Source organism: Netta rufina (genome assembly GCF_964035555.1).
Source record: "Netta rufina genome assembly, chromosome: 8".
Classification (NCBI taxonomy): domain Eukaryota; kingdom Metazoa; phylum Chordata; class Aves; order Anseriformes; family Anatidae; genus Netta; species Netta rufina.
In genome coordinates this window covers 23,895,028-23,920,342 of record NC_140131.1, presented here as the reverse complement: position 1 = coordinate 23,920,342, position 25,315 = coordinate 23,895,028, and the positions used below count along the sequence as shown (strand labels likewise).

The 25,315-nt window shown below is 36.3% G+C and overlaps 1 protein-coding gene across 1 annotated transcript in view; it reads right to left on the bottom strand.

Moving 5' to 3' along the window:
* Positions 1-486: 486 nt before the first annotated feature.
* CDC73 (cell division cycle 73) overlaps positions 487-25,315 on the bottom strand; it is a 104,118-nt gene continuing 79,289 nt past the window's right edge. The window contains exons 11-17 of the mRNA XM_084291602.1: positions 22,793-22,850; positions 19,895-19,930; positions 19,493-19,580; positions 12,211-12,372; positions 10,225-10,325; positions 6,964-7,105; positions 487-5,755 (exon numbers count right to left, since the gene is read on the bottom strand). Coding sequence (XP_084147728.1) covers positions 5,719-5,755; positions 6,964-7,105; positions 10,225-10,325; positions 12,211-12,372; positions 19,493-19,580; positions 19,895-19,930; positions 22,793-22,850 — 624 coding nt within the window. The 3' untranslated portion in view covers positions 487-5,718. The remainder of the gene's footprint in view (positions 5,756-6,963; positions 7,106-10,224; positions 10,326-12,210; positions 12,373-19,492; positions 19,581-19,894; positions 19,931-22,792; positions 22,851-25,315) is intronic.

Sequence of the window (25,315 nt, the reverse complement as noted above, 5' to 3'; positions counted from 1 at the left end):
TTTGTATTTCAAAGATCACCCAACTCCTTTGATACCTGGGGGAATGGGAAGCTAAATGAACAGACCAGGTACTGACCAAAGCCAAAGAAATCAAAGAGATCAACAATTAAAATTAATCAAATTCAAGATAGATTTTTCATATGATGGAGTGAATCTACAGAACCACTCCATTAGATGAAGTTAAATTAGACTACTGGGAAGGCAATTTAGGGTATTAATCCACTGCACACAGAATTATGCTGCCTGCACAATCAGTTGTGGAAATCTTTCAGTTTAGTAATCTTTCTTTAGGAATCTTTTCTGTCTATGTATTTTCTTGCATCTTTAATCTCATTATTCCCTTTTTAGCAACTTCTCCACAACCAGACTAATTACTTCCAACATGCATAAAACATTGTGGCTCTTTCATAAAGGTTTTATTACAGAACAAAAAGACCTCCACTCTGCAGTGCAATCTGCAATCTAAGTTTGACACAAGATGCAACAAGTGAATTTAAACAAAGTTAGGTAGATTCATGGCTGAAAGTACCTCCGAGTCAAAGCGGCTATACATGACGTTCTAGAGTAACTGTTCTTCCACTCTAATGCCTCACTGTTATTCACAGGATCTTCAGCAGTGTTATTTATCATTTAAACCAGTGGAGCATTGCTGAAAGAAACACGCTTTCCTTTGCTTCTTCTTTCATGAAGGATTTGACTCCTACATTTAGAAAGCATCCCATCTTTGAAACTCCGCAGGACATTTTTGCTAACAATTTTCAAAAGCTGGACTTCAGCTGATACCAAGCTATTAAGTCTAAAAATGTCACCAATACAGTGCAGATCTTAAATATTAGGTCAAGTGGAAAGACATCTCAACAACTTAAGATTTTATCAAAAAGAGTCACTAAGCACAAGTTTGACAGTTTTGTTAGTTTAAAGGTTTGGTTTAACCTTATAAGAAGTTTGTCTTCTCCTTTCATCGAGTGGTGGCTGTCCCAGTTTCTGAAAATATTTTATTTCAGCTTGAACCTTCAAAACCACTGGTAAATTCTGGTCCCATTAACAAAGGCCAGAGTTTATAATTTACCAACTCTTTAACCAAACCTTAAAGCAACTCCAAGACTTACCTCTGATTTCAGTGACACGTGCAGAAACCTTGTGAAGCACGTAATGAGTTTTTCTTAATTTAAATGAAAACAAACTACAGCAAAAGAATTTACAGATGCAAATAAAAACCAAGAACCATGCTACTTTTCTTATAGATTTTATGTACCGCCTCATATTTTTCAGTTTTACATGTGAACTAGTCTCTGCATTGAAATTTCAAACATCTGAGATTGTTCTTTGCATTAGCATTCTTATAAAAGAAATATAGAAAAAAATCTCGAAAGACAAATGAATGCAGTAAATCAGTCTGTGCAAAAGCACAGCCTATTGCTGTGTGCTACCCTACCAATGCATTTTGCTTGATTAAATATCATTAGTCTCAAATTGACTCTATGATAGCATCAACACCAGGAGAAGAATGATCTACAGACATCAATGACAGCTGAACAACTGACTCCATGTCACTCACTGGATCATAGTTCCAGCAGGAAACCATCTTCACTTCATGGTTGTCAAGTACGTGAGCTCCATTTAAGCATTTTCATATTTGAAGCGATACATTTTCAATATCTGCTTCAGAGTTATCATATCATGTTAACAGTCTTAAGGTGAAAAGAATACATAAATAACCAAAGAAGGTAAACTGTACAATCACTATTGAAGTACATATCTGTTCAGGAAATAAAAGCAAAGCTGCCACAGTTCTTCAAGACAATTAAGTAACAAATGAACAACTCAGAATATGACATTCAGAGATTCCAGTTTGTGACACATTTTTCCATAGATTAGCTGAACTGTAACCTACTTGGCCAACAGTTTCTTCAGGCAGGGATTTTAATTTTTCATGAACTCATTGCTCTAATAAAGTACTTGGCATTAGTTATGGCTTTTGAATTAAAATGCATTCCTGACATTAAATTTTAAAATCACTAAGCCATTAATTTTGACCAGCTTTTTTTTTTTTTCTGTATAGTGTTTTCAAGAATTAGCAACTAAATGCGTATTTCACCAGCAAAAGAATGAAAGCTGTACTAATAAAACTTATTTTTGTAGGTCCCTATGGAGAATGGTAATATTTTATACCCTGTATATCAAACAAGAGCCAAAAACAAATTTTCTGTTCTGAACAAGGCTTATCTGACAAATACCACATAGTTGAACTTACAATCAAGGGCAACTTAACACAATCTGCTATCTACATTTTCTTCTACATTCAAAAATAAAAAGGTTTACAGCATTGCAGCACAGTTCTCTAAGTTGTCTATTTCTAGCAATGACTTTAGTGCCTATTTGTGAAACTATCTTGCTACAGAAGTTCCCAGGTAACAACTAAATAGCTGAACCTATTCAACAGAGGATGCTGATCCGCAATTTATTCAGGTATGCAAGTCCATTTCAAAAAGCAGTTGTCCTACTTTACCTTATGACAAATTCCTGCTTTGTTGTTTTTGTTTAGGGTAACATTCAGAAAGTTCAAAGAGCATAAATCACAGGTATTTTAGCTCCTAATATAAAATCATTACTTCAGATACCTCTACTGGCCCCTATAACCTTGCCACCAAAAGAAATAATCACCTGCTGACAGTACAGGAGCCCAAGAACAGACTTCAAAACAGTTTTCATCTTGTTTTATCGTGTTTCATCTCATTTATCTTGTACTTATGAAACAGTGTGGAGTTATGACACTTAGGATATTTAATAGAAACAGCCAATTTGATTTGCATGCTAGTATCATTCTACCATTCAATAAACTACAGTCAGTAAAGTAGCTCAGTTTTAGTTATACATTTTAATTGAGTACAATTTACACACTTTATACACTTCTAAGCAGTGTCAAATTTGCTCAACAATAAGAATACAGCTCACTAGAACAGATGTCTGATCCTGCAGCTTCTCCAGTTCTTAGTATCAGTTTTCTTTATTACTCTACATTAACTTGTAGATAAATTAAGCATAACATGTGTCTAAAAATCCAGCTGTGTTGCAAAACGCTGCTGTAAGGCTAAATTTTCAAGTCCAAGTAGTTTCATAATCTATGTGCAGATATTTCTGAAGGCAGCAGGAATGCTATTCTTTGACAACCTAATTAAACTTCCAATAATGTCAGCAGGAATCTGATTGCAGAATGGCTCATTTTATAAACATCACTACATTTATGACTGACAAAGAGATACATGATCAGAGATGATCAGGTGCCATCTCCTTCACAATATACACTTTACAACTTGTGTTGTAAATCGCCTGCAAGTACAAAAAAATGAAGATGTTAAGTGTGTGCTCAATCCATAGAAAGTGGCACAGTTGATACAAAGATTCCATGGATTTTGCTCCTCTGCCAGTTTCACATTATAACTTCACTGGTTTCTGAGGATTTACTCCCAATATATACAAAAATTTACATTTACATCAGGCCATCTTCTCTGTATAATATTGGACCCAGGATTACACAAGCTTTTAAAATGCAAGTGAAATATAGGGCAGAGAAAATATAACTGGAGCTTGCATGTTTCAAGACCAATACTCTATACCGCAAGTACACATGAAGCATGCTTCTCTTCGAAGTTCGGTTTGTAAATTTGCTGCCCACTGTAGAAGTTTCTTTAAAACTGTAATTTTTTTCCTTAGTACTGTAAAGTACAAAGTCTGAAAAAAAAAATGCATTTCTAATTGGAACATTTCAGAGTCAAAAAAGCCATACGTTACATCCCTCTATTTAAACAGTAACAAACCCTAAGTTGGCAACTTCCTTATGGTACTTTCTGTGGTGTTGATAGCCAGTTTTTCTAACTATAGCACAGGTTAAACCAAAATGTAGAATGTTCTTAGCTCACTCATATGACAGAGATACTGTTTTAATAAAGCTTAGGTGTTAAGATAGAGTACTGACCGAAGTGCCCATGCAAATAGGAGAGCTTTCGAACATATTTTAAACAAGCTGTTTTGCTTGCTCTTCTCAGCCACTTTGCAGAATCTGTTCAAAAATCCAGTGACAACTTCTAATCTTGGTGTCTTTGTTTGTTTGTTTTTATTTCCATTGAGATAATTGGCTAAATTTAAAGATAGTAATCCTGATACAGCAGGGATAGAAAGATATTATTAAAACCCTTTCAGACCTCACAGTCCTCATATAAATTTAAGACAAATCTTAAAAACCTCTGAAGGAGATGTGCCTTCTGGTTTTATTAAAAATGAAGGTAACATCAAATAAAAAGCAAAACTAAAGTAGAATAGGTAGAACATTTTACTTTTGTCAAACCTTAAATGTAAAGTATATTAAAAAACATGGTTTTGGATTTCAAGAACAGGAATATAAACATGTATTTTCTATCCCAGAAAAAAAACCATGCAGGTGTTACAATACTTAATCATTCTCTACATCCACTGGTATGCAACATCAACTTAATGTTATTAAATAGATACACAGATACCATAAATCCATACAAATACCATGGTCTTCTGGCCTCAGTTATACTGTAGCTCAAGCAAATCTGTTCTTTGGTAACTGAAGTAAGTTCATTTTCCACTCTGATGCAGGACTGTTACGAGACCATATTAGTCACTCATATCAGAAAACGACAACTTCTGTAAACATAATCGGGGCTACTTTCATCACAAGAAAATAATATTAGTGGTGATATTAGAGGTGCAAATGCAATGAAGTTAAAATGATTCCATCCTTGTGGTGGCTGTTTCAGGGAAAAAAAATAAAAATCCAAACTCTCTTCCTTTCTATTCATTGTTTAATCCTGGTAACATTTAAACTCATATGAAGGTGTTTTGATAGATGGGAATGTACATAGGAACGCTTTCAGTTTAAATAAAGAGAACTCTGGAGAATGGAGATTTAAAATTACCATGACCTGAAGGTATTTGTAATAAAGTTTAAAGATTTAGTAAACTGGGACATTACAAATCCAAAAAAAATTCTAGATTTTTCATCTTCCCTTTTTCAAAGACCGACAGAATATACATATACAGGTTGACATTTTGATTTATCCAAAACAATCTTCATTTTGCTCAGTTTGCAAGTCCTATCGACTAAAATGTAGTATCATTCACAACAAAATATTTTCAATAAGTGAAACAATAAGCAAAGAAAACCAAAACTAAGCTCAGAAGCTAAGTGGTTTAGAAAGCCTTGGTAACATCTATGTGTGCGTTAGTGTGTCTATAATTTTTTTATACATATATATATATAGACACACACACACATATATATACACACACGTGCGCACATGCGCACAGGCACACACACATTTGTAACCTGCAGTGGAGATCAATCTATTTTCTAATAAGGAACAAAACACATTATTTAAAAATGTGCCTAATTTAACAAAACAGAGAAGAAACTGCTGCTATCAAAATATACAATTTGGATTGCAGACTAGAAGGCTAACAACATTAAAAAAATAGTTTTAAGCAAAACCCCTTTGCTTCTGAATAACAACAGGTATCAACCTGCCATAGCATGAAGCATCCAAACCAGATTTTATAAAAAGTTTAAACTGTGACCCTTCTTCATTCGTAAAGTTCTTGACATATTACATAGTGCGAGCTCTGGTCTCCGAACTGGAGCCTCTTTCATTGTTCTTAATCCATACTCCATGAAATAAATGGCAGCTGAAGGATTCAGAACCTCAAGTGAGATTTATGCTTTACCATATACCTTAAAAATAAAAAAGAACAGAAAACAAAAATTACTATTTTTGGTATTTATAGAAATTTTTCTCTCAGGAATAACACAGACTTCATTAAAACTGATGTCTTATAAGCCATAAAGCTTTATTATGCACAGTATTTGTCCCACTGCAAGACAGTCAGCTAAATGTTTGCTTTGAAGAAAATTCACATCATCCGGGGCATCAAAAGGATTCTAGCATTTGAAAACTGTTGCTAAAAATAACTCCAGCTCATTCAGGGAATTCAGATATATAGTTTAGCTGAGACTTAAATAAAAAAGCATAGAAAGTTTGATGTTCAGAATCATTTAGACAATTCCCACTGGACTTTTCTTTTTGAAGTCCACTCAATCATTCGAGCAGTTTGCTGTGCAATCAACATAAAAAGATTAAACATTCATTAAATGCATGGACTTCTCTCTTCTCTCAGTATTTCAGCTGCTTCATGACCAAGTTTCTCCTCTAAATCATGAAAAAGATATTACAATTAACTTTTCTTTCAGAGAGGGTTATGAGCCATGGCAAAGCAAAGTCAGAAGCAGCACTGCTCTTCACAGAGCTCTGCTGGTGCTCCTCCATCCCTCGCTTCTCATGAAAGGAAGCACTAAGTACTTGGAAGGCTCCAAAGATTCAGAGGAAAGAAAGACTACACCAAAACTCATTATATGCCACATCTTCTCTGACCTTCCTCTTCTATCTGGTGCTGTGGACTCAGAGACATCAGAGTAAGATTATACTTTATAGCTCTTTTATCCTAAAGTAGTTTCTCACCTTTGCTAGACTGTCATCTAGTGAGGCAGATAGAAAAAAGAGTAGAGCTCTTAAAGCTCAGAACTGTAGTCCAAGAGAAGGGCTAGGGGAACAGCGGAAGAATGCACCATGTAAGTTGTTCTTCACTCTTTTTCTTCTGCCTAAAGAGAGGTGGGGGAATCGCTGTACTACTCAGTCATCAGTAACTGCCCTTCCTTTACACCCACTCACATTACAGTTTGGAGATGGCTATTATTTTGTTTATACTGAAAATATACCTGTATATGTTTAACTGCATGGTCAGGGAAAGTCTAAACAAATATTTTCGATATAAAACATTGTTCAGCTGTCTAAGTTGTATACAATTGCCCTGTTTCCATAACTTTACGTTCCCACTGAACATCATAAAAGCATGAGCAGAAAGGATTTTTAACAGGAAATGTACCTGTCCAAAGTTTCCCAGAAGCGTAGAAATACTGGCCTGTCCAAGTGTCTTTTATGGTAGCTTAGTTCTAACACTGTTACATCCCATTTCTGTACATTTGGATCCAGGCGTACTTCATCATATTTGAGATGAAAAGCTTTAACTACAGGAAACAGAAAAATGTTTAGTGCACAAACAAGATGACTTCACAGTACACAAACAAGATGACTTCACAGTATTTAATTATTAGCCAGAGTGAATCTCCCCTTTTTTCAGAATAAAGTCTGAGAATAAAATTAAGCCCATCTCTCAAGAAAGTCAACCAGTCAATAAAGGGCACTGAACACAATACAGTGGCTGGTGACCACTCCCCAGTGCTCATACTACTATAGCTCTAAGTGAAAGGGTGGCCCCTATTGCAGACATTCCAAGGGAACTGCAGAAACTCATTGCAAACTCATGAGAGTTTTCTTTGGAAAACAAAGATATTCTTTCTGAAGATTTTTGAGTTGTCCAAAACCTGAAAACAAAAACAAAACACTAAAAATAGAAAACAATTCATTTTACTGAGACTGAGAAGGAAGCCTAGATAGCAGATAAACCCCAAATGCTACACGAAATATTCTGAAAAATAGTACTGCCAATTTCTTCTGATCTAGTACTCAGCTAATAATGGTAAATTATTGGCTATTACTTTCCTTTTGGGAAGCATTGCCTCATGTGAATTATGCAAACCCCAAGCATTAGCAAAATGACTATTAAATCTTTCTTGTGATTCTTCTTGCTTCCTTGGCCAGATCATAATTTTGACACAATCTAGTGTAAAGTACTTAACTCTTGTACAATTCCTATCTGGTAATCAATTTGATGCATTATATATTCTTGGATAAGTCAAGATGAACTGGAGCAAAATGTAACACTGAAACAAAGTACATTTGGGGGAACTAACTCTTGTCTGTTAGCTGCTAAAACAATATTTGGTACTATAATCAGGAATTGTAATCTATAAAATACTGGGGAACAGATTCCCTGACCCCTGCTAGTGAACACAGTATGCTAAATTTAGTAGGAACCCACTAGAATTAGAACAGAATCCCAAGGTTCAGCAAAAAGTGCTCCAAAAGATGTCTACCTTAGTATCTCCCAGTAAGGAATAAAGCAGAATAAAAAAAATGAAATAAAAAAATGCAAAAGCAAAACAAAAAACCTTTTGTTCAGTGTGCATGAAGTCTGCAGTTTTACTGTTTCCCTATAATACTACTGGACAAGCAGTGTGAAACAAAACCACAAATACATATATATTATCTGCCAGATAACATTGCCTATTTTAAAATAAGCCTAGGGAAAGCAAAGAGAGACATACCAGGGCTATGCATTTACAAAAAAACAACTGACACAACCTTTGTGTTAAGGTTAAATGATATTAAGCTGAGAACAACCCATTTCTGAACCTGAAAAAAATCAGAATTAAAGCACAATGATACACTCTAGCATTTTAAGGACTTTTTAAATGATATTCCAAATTAAATATTTGCTCATTAACTTGACATCGTTCAAAAATTTCATCTGGAATGCGCTCACTTGCAGACACAAAGATAAGAAGCTTGCTTGCTACATGAACATTAAAGACACAGAACAGGCAGAAAGAAAACCAAGAACAATTCTAAAGACTCACCTAACAAAATGCTGTGTGACATAGCAATTGAACAAATAAAACCAGTTTGACAGACTCAGCTCCAATTCTTTACGGTAAGCTACCTTCCTGTTTTCCAAAATGACAGTAATATGCTTTAAATCTTTGTTAATCACCATGGACCCTGTGACTTACACAAGGAACTGCAAGCTGTAGATGAAACAATGGATTGTTGCAGATCCCAGAAAGTGCCTTTACAAAGGCTATCGAAGACAATAAATATAGGCACAGTGATAGCTAGACTGGCATTGCCCATGCACTCCCAATTTACATGGCTTTTATTTTGAGGAGTGAATAAAGCCATTAGGAAAAGCACTAGAGATATTCCTATCAGGAAAGCATTTTCCAAGTAGCTAGCTTTAAAACAATTGAATGCATTTCTAAAATATAAAGGGTGCATTTCAACATATCTTTATGAATCAATTAAGAAAAGATACCTTTCTTTCACTTCAAAAATCTAAGGATTTGTACATCTCCAGTCTGAACTCCTAAGGCTAGGTTTTTGATTTATTTTTTTGGCATAGCAAAATATATCATTACAATTCCTATCCTATTTCCCCCTACACATTTTCTTTATTTCTTCTTTCATTAGTCTCTTCTGTTAAATCCTCCTGTGTTTCTTTTTATTTCGAATTTAAGGCTCTTTCACTTACTACCTGCTCAATCCTTCATTCAACTCCTTCTGTTTTCCGGTTCACAGATGCATCCTTAGCCTTTTGACTGTTCCTCGCTCTGCATCCCAAACTAGCATTCTTATGGGGTCCTACTTCTATACCAAACATGCACACAATGCAAAACCTGATCAGACCGGTCTCCTCAGTATACTAAACAGAAGATGACAGACTGAATTTTTTATTTTTTATTTTATTATTATTTTTTTTTAAATCTGTAGCTCAGAAAACACTGGATGCTATAAAAAGGCCTATCTTCTAAGGCAGCTTCACAATGAAGCAATAGCAACAGTGGACAGAAGCTTGCAGTTTCTTTAGATATCATTGTATACTTTGCATTTAGAATAGTGAACAGTGCAAGAGAAGTGCTCTGTGTACACCAAAACACACTGGCACAACTGTGCTAACAGAAAAAAATGTTCCAATCTACACAGTGGAAACATCTAACGTGCACATTAGAAGTATTTGTATCTTATTACCATCATTATTACCATCAAGTTTTTGTCAAACACCAGACCACACTTGCAAAACTCTTGGTGAAATACTGGGTGATTAAACCTCTCTTCAAACAAGTCATGAAATCTGAAGACAGCCTGTAAACCTGTTGTTTATAAAGTGTTATATAAATAGCCTTTTTGCCTGTTTTACAGGCTTGGAAAGTAAATTTCCTTTCTGGTACAGCGGCTATTTCTGAACCTCTGGTAAAGACAACAGCTCTGAGAAGATTTCCACAAGCTTCCACAGGACAGAACAGAAGAGTTGCAGAGGACACATTAATCTTTGCCTCTGTGTGAATACCCAAGACCCTGTTCTTTCAACCAACCTAGTCCAACAGTACTTGACCATGAGCATAAACACCACAAAATTAAAAGCAGAATATCAAACCCTAAAACGCTTAAACAAGAACAAAAACCTTACTTTTTGCAAAGATATCAACAGGCGATCCATCAGGCAAGAGCCAAGGCCAGCCTTTGAACTGCCAAGCTGGACCCTGTACGAATACTGCCACCACACGATCCCTGTGAACATAAAAAGGATGGACATGCTGATGGCCTTGAACATCTAGAATACATTGCCTGTTCAAGAAAACATGTATCTTAACAGTGTGTTTTTTGTTGTTGTTTTTTGTAACAGTAATATATCACATTTAACAACCACACCTTCAGTACAACTACTTTTTCTCCATTACAAAGCAAGGAATAAAACGTTATGTGAATTACCTAGACTCTTAGTTCTGCCCTTTGCAGACTTATTTATTGGAAATAGCGAAATAGTGTTTATTTCTGGACATTGTTTTGCTTTTTATAAGTGTTCAAACAGTTTAAACATAATCCCCTACAAATTAGACTGTAACTTGAGATGCAGCAATTTAAAAGCCTTTATTGTGCACACTGTTAGCTTTTATTCTAAAAATTTATAGCAAGAGACAGCTGCTAAATTTCTGCCTCCAGTTGCAAAGTGCGTCATTTATTGTGAGGGCATGTAACTATTACCTGTGGTTTAAGACAATACATTTGTGATTAAGATGATGAAGCTTTTATATTAATAAAATTTTCAGAAAAACCTTTGAGAATACATGTCCTCCCACACACAGTCTGCCTTCTTCTTGAACGTTTACATCATCCAAGCATGGTTCCTACCTACTAGAACAAATAATTGCATCCCTAACCTAACACCCAAATTTAATTCTAGCCTACCAAACCCCCAATGGAAAAGAATGATCAAGGGATATCTTTGTGATCTTTTTTTTAAGAGAGAGAAACAGAAACTTTAAGGTTTGCCACTTAAAACTGTGTGGCAAGGTTTGTAATGGGTAACAGAAAAAACAGCAACAACAAAACTTTAAAAGCAACAACTTCAAGAATTTCCACGTTTTAATTTCCAGATGCTAATATCTGATGCTCTGTTGGATTAAAAATGAGCCAAATAAAAACATATCATTTGATCTCTTTGGTCAGAAGCACTTTACCTACCAATTTGAATATTAAGGTTTGATCATCTTAAGTGCTATTTGGTATTAGAATTTCAAAACCACTGATTTGTGATTTATTCAAGATTTAAATATAGAACACTTAATTTAGGAATAGGACCTTTCCAAAAATACTCCTCTCCACTAGAATCTACTTTGGAAGCTACAAAACCATCAAAAATGTCATGCATTTAAAATCCTCACACCTCGGACGAAGAACTAAAAATGTTGCCTAATTCATTACCTCACAAATAATAAACGTATTTCTCCAGAATTTTCCTATTCAAAGAGAAATATACTTTCATAGTATCAAAGAACGGGCTTAGAGACAAAATCTTTTATGGAAAAGCTGCAAAAAGCTCTCTCTCATTCCCTTCCCCCAACTGGGGCTCTCCCTTCAGAAGAGAGCTTCTATCATTAAATCCAGTTCATTGAATCTGATTCACTACTGAAACCACAGTTCTGTTTTTACTGTTGGCTTTTTTTTTTCCCTCTTTAAACTATTATAACAAAGTTAGAATAGCAGATGTTGAAAAGGTTGGCAAATGCATCTTCCCAGTAGACTCTAATTCAGAAAGAAGATAATAAAGGAGGATTCTTCTCTTGGACCATGCTTCAGCAACTTGCATGCTACAGTACCACAAACTGGAAAACTCATGAATATTCTTACTCGAATTCCTGGAGCATTTCAGACCAACTAAAAATAGCTGTGCTGCTCATATTGTTAAAACAAAATGTTATTTTTAAGAAAGATCTATCAAGAAGTTTAGCTTTACATCATTTTAACCTGGAAACAACACTCCTATAGAGTCAATCAAACCCATTCTTATAGCCTTGTCTTCACTTCTTATGCAGTTTAATATTATTTTATTAGTCCCCTCCGTATTCTGCATTCTCCTGATAAAGAACTTTTGTAATGAGGGAATCTATTTTACCAGTCTTGTGGCATAAGCTTTAGAGGTTGGTCTACTACTCGGTAAGGTACAGTAACGCTGACTGTAGTTCCCCCAGGCTGCATCTGGTCCTTCCTTCTCTGTATTAGAGTTTCATTTTCTCGCTGACAGCCTTGCTTCTTCTTTTCATCTGATGGTACAAACCTTGGAGAATAAAGAAACATTCAGTAGGCAAAAGTAATTTGATCAAATCAACAGGAAAAATACCAACTTTATCAGAACGTTGCATTATTGGCAGTCGCTGAAGCCACCTCATTCTTACTATGCCAAGCCTCCCTGACTATTCGTTCAGTAAAGCAAGAAGACAAAGTTTCATAAGTCTGTGATAAAACCAGTTGTACTAAAAAGGCCCTCTGCCCCTCAAATCCACAGCCAGAGCTGTTCTTACATGTTTGTGGCATGTCTTGCCTACCTTACCTAACACATTTGCAGATGAGAAGCCAGATCATAGCCTGCTGAACAGCAATAACGAATTATTTTTAATGATCAAGAATAAATAACACGCGAAGACATGGGGAAGCTTAGGCATTAAGAAATCATTGCTTCCTGGAGTAAATTTTATAGCTTTTGTCCTTGGGGAAATTAAACCTACTCATCAAAATTATTTTTTCCTTGTGAAAGCTGGGATTTTTGGTCAAATGGATCAGATTTTATTCTATTTTTTTAATGAGTGATTTTACAAGATCAGATGATTCATCTGGTTACTACAACGTATGTACTACAATTATGGATTTTTTTAAAAAGCTTCTCTGATAGATAAATTATGCTTACAAAATAAGGACGGCATGATCCTTATGTCTCACAATCTCAGTAAGACAAAAAAAAATGGTTAAGAAATGACCCGCCAAATCAATTTCAGAATTTTTATTTTTCAGCCCCATCTTTATTAAAGAAAAAAAAAAAAAAAAAACAATTCCATTTCAAGAGCCTCTTCTATATGGCATTAATAAAATAAAATACAGACAGCAGTTCTTCAAATTAGCATCATAAATGTGAGAGTAGCGTAGGGTTTGTTACTAATGAAAGAGGAAAGATAAAATCATGCTTTTTTACAGATGTGAAACTACATCACAGAAAGGTATGCTGATGTGACCAGTATCACCTACAAGGGCAGCAAAAAAAAATAAGGAGAGAGCAAGAGCTCAGAGCCGTCTTCTCCTAACAGCCTATTGAGAACCACCCAGTCGCACTACTAATATTGTTTGCCTCTGACATTTCATTTCCAAAGTTCTGACAAGAAGAAACAGTGTATTTCACTTATCTGCACGAGGTATCAGGAGTATTGGTGCTATATTTTAAAAACACAGTACTCCACACAACAGGGAAGATTTCTCTTCATTATAGAGCAGATGGCGCATTCTGAACGTTTACTGCATCTATGGATATGCTGCTGGAACCATTTCTAAAGGTATTCTCTTCAACCCATTTTTAGTTCAGTACTAAAAAACAATTGACTATGCTTAAACAGGTGGACTGAACTTTAAATTACTGTGGAAACAGTAAAAAGGAAAGAAAAATGAAGTAAGTTTGTTATTCACCCCTCTTGATAATACTGGCTTCTGCTAACATTTCATACTCAATGAGAAAGTGGTATCAGGGCTTGGGGAGAAACATTACAGATTGAATATTGTGTTTTAGACTTTTAAAAACACATTTTAAATGGAAAACCAACCAGCTCTACCAAGTTAGAGGAACAAGGATATTAACGAACAATATTGATTCTGCAAAGAGGCTGGCAATTTCACCACTATAAATTATATCTGAAACACCCCAATATTGGCTGATGCAGGCATTCTCAGCGTTACTTTTAGCTTCATACATGTATGTTTGTGTCTAAGAATTCATTTCAATGCTAGTTTATTGACAAGTTTCTCTCCAGTTCATGGTCAGCTAAAAACTGTTACCTAACTGAGGCAAACCAAAAGTTGCCATAATGCCTGTATCTTCTGGACTACAGTACACTCCCATTTTACTTGATATAGAAGTCTGAAGAGGACAAAACAGGACAGAGCAAATACCTTGTTATCTGAATGTTCTGAAGAAAAAAAACAATACAATGAGAAGATTCAAAATGGAAGAGTAAAAAAGCTGCCTATCAAAGAAAGCGTTGAAGGAGATGCTTACACATGTACATACATGGAGTAGAGGAATAAATGACAGCTTACAGAACGTTTATTAAGTACATGCTGAATCCATGGCTACTTTGCTCCAAAATCCTTGAAATGCAAGTATGCATAATAAAAGCCATGTGCTCCCAAACTGAGAACCATTTATAATCATACAGCAATTTCTATTATGAGAGGCTTACTCCATCACTAGACATACAAGTCAAGCTCAAGAAATCCGACTATTAAAGAAAACAGCAAAAATACCACCTTCTCTTGGGAGTAATTTACCACAATACTCTGCCTGGTAGCTTAACTACACTTTTGTACTTGACCCCTTTTTAATCATGCAATACACGAGAAATGTGTTCTGAAGCCTGACTGTGCAGTAGCTTACATTTTTGTTGCTTCTCCAGATTACTATTCCCTCGTCAAAAAAAGTGATCCCACACCTATTTAGAAACCATCTTTATATTTATACTCTTACTAGGAAATTAATAGTGCTCAATCCTGTTGCTGTTAGTTGCCAAAATCAGTATTTGCATAAAAATTGGTGCGCTTCCGCAATTAAAGGCAGCAGGTCCCTTTCCTTAAGGGAAACAGGCAAGTGATTGAGCAAGATCAAATTATGGGAGGTAACTGGTAAAACACCATCCACTGAACTGCCAGAACTGCTTGTGTCTAAGCTCTAAACTCATAGGAATTGCTCGCGTTAACTTTAAAATGCTTTCACTCAGGTCAGGTCAATGCTTTCCGCCTCCCAATTTGGGCCTTCTGAAAAATGCATGAACAGAGGATAAGGCAACTCCAGTGCTGGACAGTAACTGAGCTCATCACAACGCAGATCTGATTACGTTTAGAATTTGAGACTTCTTTTACAACCCTCTCACTATTTCTTATTTGATTACAGTGTCAAAAGCCTCATATACCTACCTCCACAAGAGAACAATGCACTTCTGTAACCCATCAACCCATCATCTTTCAGACTGTTTGCTCCATATCAAAGTTAAATAAATCTCAGTGAGTTGCCTGGGCACATATAGCAGTTAGAGAAACTGTACTTTAACAGAAGTTTCAAAAAGGGTTTGTTTGCTACATCATTTTTAGCTGCACAAAACTGCTGATACTAACTATCAAGGCTTTTCTTTGTTTGTTTTTAACAGAGGGCCAATTATAAATTTCCAACCCATTCAGTTTAACTGTGCTTTTATTTATCTGGTAAGAAAGCAGAGTGCGACTACGGTTAAACATATCTTAAGTAAAACATCATCACGATAAAAGTACATACTCATCACCTAAATGTTTACATCTTCCGTATACAAATTTCCATTCCACTCTTGTCCCACATAACCCAAACTCTCCTCTTTATTACGGCACACCTCACAGAACAGTAAGGGAGCCAGCACTGCAGCCTGTGAGCAGTGTGCCCACATGCATGCCAAAGCCTTCCTACCCAAACAGCCCTGCGTGCCTCATCCTCCCAGAGATGCCTCACCTGAATTCTGGGGATTCTCTTACGTTTCCTAGCAAACTCCTCTGCAATGCCCTTCAAACACTCCTCCTGCTCCAAAAATTCCCTCCTCCTTGTGCTGTACCATTGGTCTCTGATACAGCTAACAAGCAGGCTGATTACCTCTAAAAATACAAGAAATTCAAATCTATCTGCATCTTCCTCATTAATTTTGGTGTTTCTTCACGTGGACAGCATCTTTTTTTTTTTTTTTTTTTATTCCAAAGCTTGTGGCAAATGAAATGCAGCTTCTGAATCGTTGTTCTGTCAAATTTAGCTGAAAGTAGGGAATGAATTACAGAGGGTGGTGACTCAAGGCAGAAACTACACAACTCTGTTTCCCTGCAAAATCATCCCATATCTATCATTCTACATCAAGGCCAGTTTCACACTCTGCATACCTGAACATTAAGAACAAACCCCGCAGCCATTCCTAAACAAAATACTTCGCTAAATTTGAAATGCAAAAATTACAGGCCAGGTGGCATATCTTCTAGAAAAGTGCTAGAGCTGTCACAGCTGAATTAATATTTTGCTCTTCTGAGTTTTGCTATTGCATTTCGGATTCATCAACATCCCTTGCTTCTTCACTTTGTCTTCGATACCTGTTAACTATGTCGGTGTCTTCCTTTGTTCCCTTATTCTTTTTTCCCTTCCCAGGATCAAGTTCTTTGCACTCAAGCACAGCCTTCTTTAGGAGCAAGTCTAGAGAAGCTACCTGTAATTGTGCCCCCATGGAGCTGGGAACAGTTCAGCCTTCCTAGCACGGACATACTTGGAGATAACATACAGGTGCTTTATTCCATTATATCTATTCCTGCACCACAGTCATAAACTGCACAGATGTAAAATCCAGGGCTTGTGCTTATGTAATTGTTTCTTAAGCATAAAAACCCACATAAACAAGCAACTTCCTCTGTCAACACAATTAGATCAATCTAGTAACTGCTCGCACATTAAATCATAATGTTAAAAGCCAGACTTCTCACCAATTAAATATTTCATAAGAGGCCTTAAGAGTCCAGCATGCCTACCAGATCTTTGGTGGCATGTGGCAGTAATCTAGAAGCCAGGAATAGCTAGAGATCTGAAGGCACCTCGTATCTCACAGTGCTGTTTGAAAAAATTCTAGGGCAATTCCACTAAAAATTTAGCACCACAATATGGACACACTATTTTTCAAAAACAACTGTATAAAGCCTCATAAAGGATAGGGGAAGCGCTGAAGGTGGAAGAAAGAATAACTATCCACTTTTTGAACGGACTACTGGTGCAGACTATCTATAACAGTATATTTTTCTGTGAAAATGACTGTTTCAGAAAAATGGACTGATATTAACAGACAGGCAACTTTAAGCACCGTGGTCTGTCAGACAAGTTTTTGTTTATTAAAAACACAGTACTGATTTCTACCTTGCCATGATGGAAGCAAAGTATAATGTTGATTGCATTTAGCCATAACAAATTAAATTTTAGAATCTGAAAGGTTCATTTATTTAAGCAAGAGCATTTGTAAACTGCCATATTCTAGCACACTGCAATGTAATAAATCAATTTTAGCAACTCAGAATTATTTCCCTAAAAGAATTTTCATCAATTCTTACCGATAATGTTTCATTATCATTTTTGCTGTATACGAACTTTAAAAAAGAATACCCACTACTTCCGCACAGAGACATTTAATAATGATTGCTAAACAAAAATAACATCTCCCATCTTTCTGGTATTAATGCGTATGTAGCTTCTAAGACATTACAGCCATGTTGGCAAAGAAAGACTGAACACGCTGTCAGAGTCTGACCACTCCTTGTCCTCAAGAGCAAGTGATCCCTCTGCATACAGAGGTTGGCTGTGATATGAGGTTGTGATTTTGCTTTTAAGAATGTATTCTGATTTCATCCTCTGCATACACTGTTTTATGTATCATGTCGCCTTTTTAACTGTTTCTAGAGCATATAAATTCTTATATATCGCCTTCTAACTTCACTACTGCTGTCGAGCAACTTCCTAACAAACAACACAACTTTGCTTCTCCGTTTCCTTTTTTCAACTTACCAGAATCTTTCAGTTTTTCAAATTATTCCTAAATATCACTGAAATCAGTGCAATGTTATTCTACCCATAAGAAGTCCCACTTTTCCACTTCTCTTTTTTAAACTTGACTACTTTTTCTCCAATCTTTCTTCGTACTTTATTTATTTATACCCTAATAAAGGGTAGCAGTCCCTTTTGCAGATGGTCTTAACACTACCCTACCTTACTTAAAGCACAACTTACTCTATAGGCTCTTATTCACAAGCATACTGCTAAATCAAAAGCCCTATTATTACTGAATTTTTACCGAGTAACATTTACTCTCAAGTATATCTTGTCTGAAGTGCCAATTAGTGTGAGAGTCCAATACTTTCCGACCAGGGTCTTTTAGATGTTCCAAAAGAGAAGAATTTAATGTTAACATTGAATGTACTTATTTGGGTATAGTTTTGACACTACATCAGATTTTGAGTGAGTAGGGTAATATAGCAATGAACTGAAATCGACACACAAATATAATATACAAATATAATACAGAGTTAGATTGCAATACAGATTCACATTACCAGTCACTGTATATTCATCACCACCATGCTGTGTGTCCCCAGCCACCGGGAAGAAATATGCATTGAAGAAAGCTCAAGCCTGTTCTCTTCAAAGCTCATTTTTTGGTTGTTCAGTTTTTATACTCTGTGTTGGGCTAGGCAACATATAAACCTCCCTCCTGGTGCTATGGCTGGCTCTACAAGTAAACATCTTCTATTGATTGCCTCAAGGAAGACCATTTAGACAAACAGTTGATCTGCTCAGCTACTATAGCCATTTATCTAAAAGGCCAACCTCTGCATCTCTTTTCCCTTACCATAGCTGTGGTCATCTCCTGCATTCTCCTCTGAGCTGCACGATCCCTTTCTGTACTTAAAGGGGCTTATGAAAAAGAAGGCAAGTGGCTTTTTACACAGGCAGATCGTGATAGGACGACGAGGAGGTTTTCAACTCCAAAAGTGGAGATTTAGATTAGATGTTATGTGGAAATTCTTTACTCAGAGTGGTAAAGCACTGGACCAGGTTGCCCAGAGAAGCTGTGGATGCCCCTTGCTGGAGTTGTTCAAGGCCAGACTGGATGGCGCCCTGGGCAATGTGGTCTACTGGGTGGCATCCCTGCCCATGGCACGGGGGTTGGAACTGGATGGTCTTTAAGGTCCCTCCTGAGCCAAGCAGTTGTGTGCTTGATTAGTCATCATCCTTGCTCAACTCCTCTGAGCCTTTTTCCATGGTAAGCGTTTGTTATCACTTGCACATGCATGCATATGCATTACATAAGAAGAAAGCCACTCCAGTCATTGAGAAGGTCTTACAGTACCATTTCTAACCTGTCCATTTGGCTCAATTGTGCAAACACTGATTTATTTTTTTTTGCCTTTTTTTTTTTTAACCACTATTCATGAGGCATACAATTCTTTTGTAATCTCGTCTGTAAAACTAGTTTGTCGTGAGACAAAAGAAACTCCCTCCTGATTGTTTATTAATTTGGTACTAATAAAGCTCTATATCTGACAACAATTTTTTATACAGTATTACAGAATGTTACAGTATGTTCTAATCAGCTACTTACTTCAGATCTTGCAGAAGGTCCTTTGCATTAAGCATTGTTATTAAAGAGGTTGTGGCTGCCGGAATGATGATTATGGGAGTTCGAGATCCTGTAGAGAAAATGAAGTTATATTTCTCGCCTTCTTTTTTTCCTTTTTCTTTTTAATTAAAGGAGCTGTACAGAAAACCAAAATTTTGCTTAAGAGACCTTGATTATGGTAAACATTCAAGGGAAACTGTAGTAAATATCTAAATTGAAGGTCTTCATTCACCACAGAAAGCGTATCCCTATATCAGGAGTCTCTAAATATTGGTAATCACATATTTAGCAGAATACAATTCTGTTTGCTTGTGGTTCCAGCAAAGGAAAGTGTGGGCATCATTCACACAAAAATGAAAAGGACAGTGACTAAAAATGACTAACCTTTTTTCTGGTTTGGAGGTGGTCTTGCTTGAGAAACTGAGAAGAAAAAAAAACAGAATATACAACAGAATGAGTAATACATAATACAAATGCTAAGACTCAAAACATTTCAATGTTTATCTCACTTTTCAATGTTTTGAGACGCAGGAGTCACACTATAGTCGTTAGATCATTTTCAGAGAAGCAATACACGAAGTTGAAAAGGGGATTTATAATTTGGGTCTCAGTATTCAGCAGACAAACAGCTTTTGACTGTCTGAAAACAGATGCAAGTACAGTTGAGTCAATCTCCTCTACTTTTTCTGAACGTAGTCATCTTTCTCTATCCTCCCCAAAGGGAAAGGACAATACAGCACTGAAAACACTGCCAGCAATCTTCAAGCAAGCTGCTTGTGGATCCCAAGCTCAACTGTGCTGAACCAACAGGAAGACTGTTTCACAACAAGACAATCTTTACAGATCCTCACCTTTTCACAAGTAGGTGTTACAGTAAATGAAATCCATGGGATTAGCTGTCCTTCAGACATACAGAACTTTCTACAAGCTAAGTTTTGACAGCTTCAGACTTACTCGGGTTAGTTTCTGATTGCAATTATCCCCCTAGTTGGATTTTTCCCCACAATAAAGTGTTTCCTTTTTAGTCTTCCATGTTTCATGACCTCCTAGTTTTGGGAGGTATTTCAGTCCAAAGTTGGAACATTGGAAAAGCGCATGTTTCTTCGCTTTGGTGCTATTACCGAATAACCTGGCTTTCTCCAAATACATATTTTATAGTTCAGTTTTTAATAATCCTAATTTAAAGAAAAGACTATTGTGCTTAATAATTACCATTTTCCTAATTCACAAAATTAGAAAAGTCAGTAGTAAAAAGATTGATGCAGACTGTACCTTAAGTCTCAACTGCTACTATGCATGACAAATTTCATTAATTGACTTCCAATTTCATAGCACCAACTTGCTCATGTTTATTTATGACCAACTGTTTCAGAAACTGGCTAGAACATTATAAATATTCACACCACACAGTTGCCATTGTTGAAATATTGAGACTATATCCTTAATTATCTTTTCCTAACACTGTCAAATGCACAGATATAACTGGCAATACTACATTGAAGTACTTGAATTTTACCTACCCAATGTTTTTACTTTATTTTTTAATTTAAGTACCTCCTTACTGTAAAAAAAAGTTCCTGAAACATATGGGCAGCATCAGCTGCCAAGAAAAAAAGCATCTGTAAGAAATGTGATAGCTGTGCTGAGACAGGTTAGCAGAAAACTAGATAATCTAAAAATGTATCCCCCCCCCAAAAAAAAAAAAAAAAATATTTGTTCAAATCAGCATTATACAATTGTTTCCATCAATTCAGCTAATCCTTCTATGTGCAATGATGCAACCTCCTGCACATTGCACATTTAAATACTGTCACCACTATGAACAGACACTCCCTCCCTCCTGAGGTTCAAACCCCCAAATGTCCTAGAACACGCAGAATAAGAAATCCTTTTTTGGAATGTAGTATTATATATTTCTTCAGACTGTTTTTTCTCCTTTCAACAGTATGGAGGCGAGCTAGTGGAATAGAGAAGGGCAACATCAGTATAAAAAATACACTTCTGTCAGTTAATGCACATGAAACTACGAGTAGCAAGTAGGGACCTGTGACAATTCAGTCAGATTTCTGCTCTTGCTACTTCTACCCTTTTCATACTGCTGTCTGTCAGCTTCATTTGCATTGTTATGCTCAACAGGGCCAGTGAGATAAGTATGACAGGCAGCATGACCTTTCTGATACCTAAATAACCAAACAGAAGAACCTGTGCACAACAGCATTTAGGTATGCTGTGAGAATATTCAATATTAGAATAGATTTTGGGGATGAATCCTTTTACAACATTAAAGCATTAAATCCTACAAATAAAGCTCAAGGAATTAGCAAGGCACGTATTCAAAGGTCTTAGTAATCTAAACAAGAACACTGTATACTCCAGCAGAACTTCTAGAAAAAAGCACACTCATTTAAAAAGGCAGCTTTGATTTAAAAAAAAAAAAAAAAAAAAAAAACACTACTGACAAAAAACAAAGTGATCCCTCCTTAACACTTCATAACAATAACTATTTTCTCATTCTTAAATCATAGCTTTCACCTGAAACTTTCTTCCAACAAACCAAAAATTCTCATAACATGTAAATGAAGTACAGCCATGCACATTGCTGTTTGGAAGCACCAATTTTGTTTGCATTTTTACACTATTCCTCTATCTTTTTTGATGGGTTTCTCATTATAACAAAACAAAATACCTACATCTTTCTAACTTTGAACTTCAATTAGAAATTCAGTCTGATGTACAGAACTGACTTGGTAGCTGAAGTCTATTAGATTGGGAATTTAAAAATCCAGCTGAAGATTCTGACTTCATTACACATATCTTACGTGCTAAGAAGTGTGAGAAATAATGATAACACACAGAGAAATACTTGTCTTTCTGATATATTGAAGAAGTATAACAACTCTTTCTGAGACTGGCTTTTGTATTTAGGTTGTTTCCCCTTAATATATTAACCAACTCTCACTACATATTTGAAAAGGCTTTCTGAACTACTAACCTTATAGCCAAGTTTTTCACTTGACACATTTCAATTTCACTGTCACGTCCTTTTGACAGGATGACTGAGCAAACACTCTGAACAGAATGAACCCAAGCACCAGAACACTTCAATTCTTAAGCTACGTGTGGTGTAAGTAACTAGAAAGTCACGTGTCATTTCCAACACATATGCCATTAAAAGCCACAAAATGGATCCCCACTTCATTCTTCAGTAACCAAAATTTTAAGTACAACTTCTCCAGAGCTTATACTTGCTTGGAGCAGAAGCATGAAAAGATGTCACCCTACCTGGTCGTGGTACCGGCTGTGCTGCTGGCGTTTGTGTTTTTCGAGCAGAAGCACCTTCCTTTGAAAAGGACAGAAAAGGTAACATTAATAGCTGGCCTTCTTGTCAGGTACATATATTTTTAAACGAACACAGAGCTACAGAGGATCTACTGAAAATGAGGGCAGCGTGTTTCTATTAAAAAGGAGAAAAATATATTGAACATACTCAAAACTCTTTACAGATCCTGTTTTAGATGCGGGGGAGCAGAGAACCTGATAAGCTTTTACCTTTTTTTTTTTTTGTTGTTTACCTTTTAACCATCAGATGCCCATCAGAAACAATCTTCTATATTCAAATAAAGTTTTCTTACTTATAGTATTGCTTCATTTTAAACCCGATCACTTTAACTAAGAGTTAATATGGAAATTGGCTACAGAAATTTCAAAACATGATCTGCTTATGCTCTAGGATGGAAAGGCAGGACCAAGGAATTGCAATGTATTCCTGCCTTGAAGAGTTTTAGTGACCAGAAATAGCACTCTCATGATAATTAGTTCTGCTCATGCCTTATCCAATTACCTTAATGTAACAAACAAAAGACCTGTACTACTATTTATTCTTGTTAACTCTGCAGAGTCAACACACCATGTAAGAGAAAAGTGAGGTCACACGTCTGCTTTAAAGCAACATAAAATTTCTGCAAGAACAAATTCTGCTCTTCGTGATTTCTGTGAAGCCCCACTGAACAATACATGTATTACCAACGGCATAAAAAAAAAAACAACAACCAAACAAAAGAAAAAGAAAATAACCAAAACCCAGCCACTTCAATTTGCAAGGCTAACAGAAAACCTTTAACACAAAACCAAGCATGCATTTTATCTGAACATTAAGCACTATGTGAGTGTATCCTCCATCTGAGACACACTCAGTAAGGTCGGAGATCTTAGCCTAGGAAAAACTTTTTCGAAAGACTCCGGTATGGTGCTATCACATCTTTATGTCCACGCATAAATAACAGTATGTTCTGGAATTCAAAATTAAAAAACCTAAAAAGCAAGAGACCGCATGCAAGGAGCCTCAAGTTCCATGATTTAATTAACACAAAGAACCTGCTTTCAAGTTTCCACCATGAAAGTGAGAACACAGCTTTTTACATCCTGCAAGCTCCCATTAATCTTTAGCATTAGGATTTAACCTTTGATTGAAAGAAATGGATTAATCCTGAATTTTTCTGTACTCTTTTCTGATTGTTAAAATAGCAACATCTATGTAGGGCATTTGAGTCAGTAACTGTTATTTTAAGACTTGTTTTAATATCTAAGAAAAGGTACTTTTGCCTCTGTCCTTTCACTGCAATTCCTGAGAAAATGATGAAAATCCGAATAGCACACTCTGAAGGAAGAGCAGCAGTAAAGGCTGCCTATCTTTGAGAGAAGCCTTGCAACTGAGAAACCACCACTATTTAAAACTGCATCGCCTTTCTTTTAGCCAAGAAAGTAGAAATAAAACTTTGCATCTGTTTCCATAGAAAACTAAAATTTTCTGTGTGAAAAGGCTGCTCCTGTGGTGCCCTAATGGTACATTTTGAAGAAATACCAAGAACTCTCCCATGGCATGTCTTTGAAGTCCCAGAACCTTAATGAAACAGAAAGCAAGCCCACAAGCTACAGAAACATCACTTCCAGCATCACTTAGCGATGCTAAGTTGCAGATTTCAAACTCAATTTAGTTTCTTTGGATGCTTAACTACTATTATCTGCAATCCCATGCATCCATTCACCTTTCCTCCCCTGCTGAATCAATACTGCAGCCTTTCTGCCTTCCCTTCCACTTACTGAGTGCTTCCACTACCTCGAACAGACCTGCAGGTCCTTTGGCAGCTGCCATGGGAGTAGGACAAAGGAGCTGCTTCAAATATGCTGGAGGTTTTCTGCAGCCTTGGAAAAAATTGCAGTCACAAAGCCTTGCTCTCGTTTCCACAGGACTTCTGCTTGTGATTTTTCTCTTCACCAAAATCTCCATAAAACACCAGAATATACAGTCACAAGTGACATACATAGCCTGCAAATGACTTTTTTCCCCATACTTTTGTCTGAACTCTCTGAAGTGATGAATGGGAAACCCTGTGCAGAGGCCTGAAAGGAAAAGGCAAGGCTTTAAGAACATTTCAGCTGCAAAATAAATAAATAATATTGCAAGCATAACATCAAAGTATGTGATTAATGGTAGGAAATAAATTCATTTAGATGAGTAGACACAAAAACACAGCTACCAATTCTACATCCATGACCTTTCCATTTGTAAGAACAATTTCTGCAAAATCAATAAAATGATGGAGGTCATGACTTTTAGTTTTGTAAATCACCGCCTTAGACTGTGATAATTTCACGGATGAATCTCAGCTCACAGCCCCAGATATGCTGGCTTCTCACCAGACACTGATCAGTTGTCACCCACTGAAGGTACACACCCTTCCTCTGCCACTGATTCATCACCTCTCGTCACCTTAAGATCATGAGTGACCTAATCACCACCTTCTA